The following is an 8397-nucleotide window of genomic DNA, read 5'->3' as shown; positions in this document are numbered from 1 at the left end:
CCACAGCAGTACAGACATCTGTGTGTGTGTGTGTGTGTGTGTGTATGACTGCATTATATGAGTAAGAGCCAGGTCAAATGTTCTGCAAATGTTCTGTGTGGGACGAAGGAAGAGAGAACAGAAAAGTACACACACACACACACATAGACAACAAACCTCTGAACACACATGTCATTCACTGTCTTATATAAATGCCTGCATGGTGTTACACACATAGACACACACACGCACACACACTCCTATCTTTGCGAGGACACTCAGAGCTCATGACTTTAACCTTAAAATCACACAATTCTTAATCCCAGCTAATCTTCATTAAAGGCTCAATTCCATTTGTCACCCCTTGCCCCTCCCACTTCGCTGGGGCTTCAAAAGCACATTTTACAGGCTCATACTTCAAAAGGAGGGTTATAAGATTTTGCGCTGATTAACTGAATCCAGGGAAACTAATGTTATCTTCGTAAAGCTAACCATAGCAAAAATCTTTTTGTTCATACCATAAACCAGCTCAAATGGTCAGCTCGTCATCAAGCTCTGTAAAAGCCTGTTAATTACCCACTCATTTGAATTAGGTGTGTTGTAGCCTGGGTAACATCTAAAGCACCCTGGACAGGCGTCCCTCAGGGACATAAACTGATTCACTTGTATTGGCAGGCGTTTACAGACATTTCCTAATACACTTTGCTTCAGAAAAGTGTTATGTTTTATTTTGTGTTTGTGTTACTGTATTCATTTTTTAAAATATATTTTAGATACAGATTCTGATTCTTAAAGATGTATCTCATTTTGTAGGGGTAGAGTTGAACAAATATACCCTTTGTAACTCAATACCAAAGAGCACGGGCTAGGGGGAATATTGAGAAATGGAACTGGGCGTAATTCTAACCATGAAAACAAGTCTTCACCCTCAAACAGCCCTTTGAAGTAGTGAGAATAAGCCAAATCTCCTCATATTCTTTCAATGTCCTCATTTCATAAGGTCTGACAGTTGGTCCTCACAAAGCTAGTACAAGAACACAGTTCACACTCAGAGGTGATGTGGCACGGACTCAGAGTGGAAGAGAAGATGTGGGTGAGAGGTGGTTTGTATTAGCCAAACAGGCTGGACTATCATTATTCATTGAGTGTGATTCAGACAAGAGACACGGCTATGTGTGTATGACAACTTGTTGAGCTGACCAGGACTATTAACTACTAGTCCATTAACTTAGTAGTGAGGACTGTACAGTGAGGTCCCAACCAACCAACCAACCAACCAACCAACCAACAACACACCAGAGGGAGAAAGAAATCACACAAGAATCTAAAACATGCCAGTCTTTTTTTTTTTTTTTTTTTTTTAAAGAAGCAGAATAAAAAGCCACAATATTATTGAAATGAATTCAACACTTACTACTATTCAAATAAAACAAAGAAATCAGTTTCTAACATTTAAAACAAAGATTTCTCTGTACAGAAGTATAATATTGCAACCTGATATTGTGCATATAACTCACACACCAAACCTGTTAAGATTACCAAAAAGAGGGGCAGCGTTCACCGTTCACAGGTGCTTTTTTTGTTTCATACTGTCTTGCATTCTTTGCAGCCATATATATAGATATACCTATGTGTGTATATGTATGTGTGTGTTTGTGTGTGTAAGAGACAGAATAGAAAAGAGAAAGCAAGTGAATAGAGACAGATGCTAAGCTAAAGGGATATCAAGTCCCTTTTCCATCAAAATCCTTGTGCTCAGAAATCAATGCCCTTACTGAGTAGATTATGGATTTCTAGAACACTCATACCAGCTTCATCGAGGGAGTGTGTCTGTGTGTGTGTGTGTGTGTGTGCGCACATTTGTTTGAGTGTTGCCTCTGGAACGAGTCACTTTGTAAATCTCTGCATTGCCATGTGACTCCCTCTGCTGAAACACCACACCGCATTTCTCTGGTGCTTGTCCATGAGTATTCATTTGATGAGTAAAACTGCAAGAGCAATGCACTCGGCATCTAAAGTCACTACGGAAACATTAAAATGGGCCTTTTTTTTTTTCTACATAGAAATTTATCATAAAAAGTACTGAATCCTACAAGAGCCACTGCTGAATCTGAGGAATTCTTACGTCTAGTGATATTAAGTGATTTCCAACAATATGCTGAGTATTTAAACACCGAGACTGAACTTTACTCTTCTGATACGCAATCTATTCTACAGAAAGAAGCAGGGAAGAAGCCAAAAGACAATAGAAGTTTTTTTAAGAAAGTAAAAAAAAAAAAGAAGAATTGATGGAGGAAGTAGGGAAGGCTAGAAAAAACAGATGAGCACAACAGTTTAAAAAAGAGGAGAGAGATAAAGTGGTGTTGTGTATACTGTATGATGGCATACCCATTATCTAACACTGTAAAACTCCTGACCTCACAATGGAACGTGAGAGTACTGCGCCCTAAAACCCAGTGTCAAAGGAATATTCAAAGGAAAACAAAAGAAAACTACCCAGCTTATGACTGAGAATATTCATATTTTCCAGTATAAAAGTGTTTTTGGTCAAACGTCTGTGTCAGGTGGTCGGGGTATAAAATCTACAAAGTGCACAAATAGCAGCTATCTTATAGCCTCAACACACGCACACACACTCACACACACACACACCCTATACTACTATACTATACTACTGTGTATGTGTATGTGTGTGTGTGTGTGTACATATGTATATATATGTGTATATATATACACATACACATATATATGTATATATATATATATATATATACATACATATATATATATATATATATATATATACATATACATATATATATATATATGTATATGTACTTGCAAGTGTGTGCACATATGACCCTGTTTAGGAGTTTAACTGTAACACAGGGCAGTAGTAGGAAGCATGCAGTATGACCTGAAGGCTAGCTAAGAGAGGAAGCAAGGATGCTATACTGTCTCTAGATCTAGAAACACGAGAACACACACTCTCGTCCTGAGAGGCGTTTTACTGGCAGCCACGTTTGGTCCACTTTTTGGAATGTACCTTTAACTGACATCAACAAAAACAAACAGTCATTAGGTTTTTTTTTTTTTTCCGTTTTCTTTTTTGTTACTTCCCCCCAAAAAACAGACATGGTGTGTGTGTGTTCCAGTGTTTGTACATCTTCAGGAGCTGATACAGTCAGACCTGTGTTCTGACCAAAGACCCACCTCCCAGTCTAGTCTATCGTGTAGATAGTATCTTCCGTTCAAGTCAAGGATTACTCTAGTGTAGTTTACAACTCTTTAAGCCATGCTGGCAGTGCAGTTTGGAGGCTCAGACAACATACAGGTTGACTGTAGAAATCATAGTGCAACAGGAGAGTCCTGGAGAGGGTCAAACATGTGTATCGCCTATATGTGTGTGTAATGCTAGAAAGAAAGAAAAGGTTCCTGGTGAGAGGGCAGGAAATGTCCACTCTTCTTCCAAACACTTGAGTGCATCTTTTTTTCCATCAAATCCCACTGTTGCGGTTTAACTCTGTGCACAGTGTCCCGCGTATTCCACCAGGGTTTCAATCTGTCTTGTCAGACGCACTGTGAAGTTTGTGCCTCCTTGCCCACAGCTCGAGGCTATCACACACACTGACACACACACACACTCTCTTGTTTTGTGGCTCCAGGGGGTTCCTGTGGCCCCAGCCCTGCTTTACAGAGGGTGTGATGAAGAAACAATGATTTATTTACTCAGCATCACCATTAACCTTTTAGCCCAGAGCAGACCTTCCTGTATTTCACTTGCTTGTGTGTCTGTGTGTTTCTGTGTATGTGCTTAGAATCAGAGCTGCCTGGTCTGATCACACACACACACACACACACACACGCACACACACCTGTTTCCTGCATGCGTGTGTGTGAGTGAGAGCAAGTGTGTTGTGAGTGACTCTCAGACGTCAGACTCGATGCTGGGCATGCGGCGATAGAGCCGTGGCCGGTTGCCACCTGCGCTGGAGGCTCGCGGCGCTGTCACATAGCTCATTGGCTGAGAGGCAGCAGGTGGGACCATGTAAGCCACCACGGGGGGCTCCTGCTGCGGGTAGAACACCTGTTGGTCAACATGGCTGCCATGCTGGTTGACGTGATGGCTGCCATGGTTACCCAGAGTAAGCGACAGCGGCATTCGTTGCTTATAGAGCTCATGAGCAGAACTTCTCTGTGGAATGCGTGCGACAGGCTGGGAGGAGGAGTCTCGTTGCGTCGTGCCAGGAGCTGACTGGAGAAAAGGGTTCTGAGAGGGCCGATCAGGGAAGAGACTCTTTGAGCGCCGGGGGAGGGGCATTGGGGTGTCTAGACTGTGGTGGTGGGAGGGTGATGGAGAGGGAGGGCTGCGGCTGCTGTACGGACGATCAGAGCGCATTGTGAGAACGTTAGCGTAGGCCCCCTCATCCAGGGTCAGCTCCCTCTCCCTATCTCTGTCAGGCATGCTCAGTCCCCGCAGGTGGTTGTGTGCCTGCCCCTGTCGCTCAGGAATGTTGTCTGGAAGCATGTTCTCATAGGAGTGCTGCCGACTCAGCTGGAGGTGCTGAGCCGATGAGGAGGTGGGGATAGGAGACGGGGAGGAAGGAGAGGGCTCGAAGTGACTGACGAGCCCGTCCCCTTCGCCTACCATGCCAAGCTCGCTCTGGGGAAGATAGTGCGTAAACATGTCCCCACTGTGTGGGTGAGTGTGTGTGTGGGAGTAGTGTGAATGAAGGTGGTCTTCGCTGATGTCATAGAGGTTTCCCAGGTGGGCACAGGCATCACAGCGAGCCTGTGGCGACCGAACAGTGTAGAGGCCAGAGTAACCAGTGAGCTTGGTCAAGCAGGAGCGACACTGACCAGGTCTAATGCCTTGTGTCCCTGAACCTGCGCCTGGAGCGTCAAATGAAGCGGCAGATTTGTCTTTGACACTAGAGGGAGAGAAGATGACAAGGGTTAGACACAAAAAGACTAGTCAAAGTAGCTGAACAACATTGCTCTTGTGAGTATTTTCTGCTGAATGTGATACCTGCTGTGTGTGTAAGTGCTGTATTTCTTGTCCTTCAGGGAGTGCAGGTCAGCCTCGGCGCTGTGACTGTGATGCAGCAGGGTGGCGCTCAGCTGCAAAATTGGTGTGTCCGCCTGGTGTGTGTGAGCGAGTGAGTATGTGCTGTCAGGTGGAAACAGGTCAGGGGGGTAACTGTGGTCATCACCTCCCCCCTGGCTGTCTCGCTGGTAGGCGGGAGCTGACTGGAGACTGCCCTGGTCAGAGTCAATGGAGTATATTTTGGATCCTCCGCCTCCGCTTCCTCCCCCACCCCGCTTCCTCAGCTGATTGATGGGCTTGAATCCACCCCTTGCCGCTATGGAGTCAGAATCCTTGTGCGATTGTGGCCGGCTGGAGCACTCGGAGATGTCGGAGTGTGCTGGGTCCTCAGGCAAGTACCGCTGGCTCTTCATTGGTGGAGGGGCAGCACTGGATGCTGGGGTGGGGCTTGGGCCGGCGCTGGGGGAAGCGACAGTAGGCTGGGTCTTTAGGGTCTCCACACTTTTCTTCCACAGGGCCCGAGGCTTCGACGCAGTTAGTGCCGGCCCGGGCGGGCGGGTCTGACCATTGTCGTTGGTGATAGACAGCTGAGGCTTGTTGGGGCTGGTCGGGTGTGCGGGGGCTTTCTGTTGAACAGGAAATGGCGCAGCATTGTTTAGGAGGTTTTTGTGTCGTCCGGACAATGACAGGAAACCCTGCGGACCAGCGGCGTTGCTATAGAGACCAGGACCCTTCGGAGGCAGACTATGGAGTGAGTTACCTAGGAGACAAGGAGAGATGCACCTCAGACAGCAGATACAATAGATAGATGTTTAGATGAATGCTGAGCCAGCTTCCTGATACATTATCTATTGCCCCTGCACACTGTATATACCACCTAATGTTAATGTGTTCGTAATCGTGAGGAAAAGACAATTCCTGCTGTACGTGTGAGAAATCCTACTACACATAAAGTCTGTGATTTCTGTTCTGTTCTAAATGTAATGCAAGATATAGTGGGTATAGGGAATTACAGTTTTACAGTACCTTTCCCTGTCATCACATCTAGGATGCTGGGCTGCACGACAACAGTGTTGCGCTTGGGAGACGACATAGCAATGGATTTGGCAGATTTGAGCAGATGCAGCATGTTGGCTTGAGGACTGAAACCCAGCTCCGGAGTCTTCTTCTTCATATCTATATGGACACCATGGATACAGCTCCATATACCCTGATAGGAAAGGACAGGAGAGGAGAGGAGAGGAGAGGAGAGGGGAGGGGAGGGGAGGGGAGGGGAGGGGAGAGGAGAGGAGAGGAGAGGAGAGGAGAGGAGAGGAGAGATAAATAAATAAAGATTACATTCTCACTAACAAGAAGCTCAGATGTGAACAAAACTCATTTCTGTGACGGGTGAATTAAAAGAGACCTGCGCCTCCTTTGCTCCAGAGCGTTTACTGCAAACACTGACCTCATTTTGTTTTCTAATGTGGATGGAAGAGATAATCACCAGCTTTTTTCAAAAAAATAAATAAAATAAACTGCTTTCAGAGGCTGCTAGAAAATTTAATTTAGAAAATGATGTCACTGGAGGGGTCTTTTGAGTGTAAGGAGACGCTCTTCCGAGAGCCACTTAACCTCCAGCATTGCTGCCCTAACAGCATGTAGACAGACACACACTCTTACTCTTTTTGTAAAACACTTAATGTGTGAAACGCTGCCCGTCTGGAATAAAAGCCCTGCCTAACACAGAGATATGACAAATGAATAATGGAAGACTGGTCTGTCTGGGTGTATGCCCATTTTGGTTCTGCATGTGTATATTTAGGTTTGTGTGTCTGTGTGTGGTGGAACCTGTCCTGCATTACCCTGCACCTGAATATAAATATATGGACCTGTGTGTGTGACAAAAACAGAGAGAGCTTGGTGCATGTGTATATATAAAGTGTGTATATATCCTCTATAATCACACATTCCTGCCTCATTCCTCTTTTAACACACATACAGTATTTACACAGATACTTCTTCACATCTTAACATTAACTATTGTGCGTTGAGATGTTTCTCTTGCACATAACAAGGCAGGGGCCGTGTAGCAGTTCCTGTAGTGATATTTGAACTGCTATTGTTAAGAAAACCACAAAGACTCGGTGCCTCGCAAATGATGTGTTGCGATGATGCGCTGCTCTTTTCCTGCTATTTTTCTGCTTCAGTTGTAACCGCATTAAACAATTTGCAAATATGGTTCGGCTTAGTTTCTCTTGCTGAGTCACTGTTTGTTTAGTCCACTCATTTTCTATCTCACTGTGCAATTTGGCTTTACTGTTTAAATGTCTGTAACGTTGCAAGAAATCCTAGTGAGGGAAAGCACATGCACATACTCAGGACACACCCAAAAACATGCTGTAAATATCCTGCTCGCACCTCAAGCAACCTTGCATGCAGACACACCATTCTTTTCATTTTTATGCCAATGATACACACATTTGTTTTATATATGACCCAACTGGTCCACAGTTGGGTCGTGTAGTTGTTAACACTCTTGCCTTTGCAGCAAGAAGACCCGCCGGGTTTGCGGCCTTTCTGCATGGATTTGCATGTTCTCTCCTGTGTGTGTGTGGGTTTTCACACATGAGGATTAGGTAAATTGGACAATCTAAATTGACCGTAGGTGTGAATGTGAGAGTGGATGGTTGTTTGTCTCTATGTGTGGCCCTGCGATGGACTGGCCAACTGTCCAGGGTGTACCCCGCCTATCGCCCTATATCAGCTGAGATTGGCACAGCAACCCTCCGGTGGTGGACAAAGCGGTAGATAATAGATGGATGGATGGATGACCCAACTGTTTCATTGTTTTACAACTGGACCAACAACCCCACTTTCAAAAATGCAGCTGCAGTTTCGCTCACCCTGCTGATAGTGAAGAGCATTCCCGGCCTTCCAGAGCACACACCAGTGAAGCAGTATCTCAACCTCCAGTAGAAAAGGTGTTCAGATATAAAGGTAAGTATGGACAGGCCCATGGCTGTGGCCAGCATGTAGAAGACTCCAGCCATGTTATCCACGTCCAACTGGCTGGACATCACCTCATTCTTCTCGTTGTGGCAGATCCCGGTCAGCCACTGGGCCTCCAGCTCCTCCATCTCACCTGTTGCAAATGTAAGGAAAAGCCACACCACAGCAGAGGTGTAAGATGGCAGCCAAACGAGAGACGGAAGGAGGGGATGAACAGCAGAGGGCATAATGGGTGAGGTGGGAAAAGGGCGCATCAGCATGATGGAAAAGAAGAGGAGAAGGGAGGAGGGGGGAGAGGTGAAGAGGTAAATATATTGCAGTGGAAAGGAGACAGGAGGTGGAGTGGGCGAAAAAAGGGGTTTTAGGAGGAGAGGAAAGAA

General features: G+C 45.5%; 1 protein-coding gene across 1 annotated transcript in view; it reads right to left on the bottom strand.

Moving 5' to 3' along the window:
- Positions 1-2812: 2812 nt before the first annotated feature.
- grin2ab (glutamate receptor, ionotropic, N-methyl D-aspartate 2A, b) overlaps positions 2813-8397 on the bottom strand; it is a 129339-nt gene continuing 123754 nt past the window's right edge. The window contains exons 17-20 of the mRNA XM_058641284.1: positions 7912-8150; positions 6053-6236; positions 5009-5786; positions 2813-4910 (exon numbers count right to left, since the gene is read on the bottom strand). Coding sequence (XP_058497267.1) covers positions 3908-4910; positions 5009-5786; positions 6053-6236; positions 7912-8150 — 2204 coding nt within the window. The 3' untranslated portion in view covers positions 2813-3907. The remainder of the gene's footprint in view (positions 4911-5008; positions 5787-6052; positions 6237-7911; positions 8151-8397) is intronic.

This window comes from Solea solea, chromosome 10 (assembly GCF_958295425.1).
Source record: "Solea solea chromosome 10, fSolSol10.1, whole genome shotgun sequence".
Classification (NCBI taxonomy): Eukaryota; Metazoa; Chordata; class Actinopteri; order Pleuronectiformes; family Soleidae; genus Solea; species Solea solea.
This window is presented reverse-complemented; position numbering and strand designations above follow the sequence as displayed.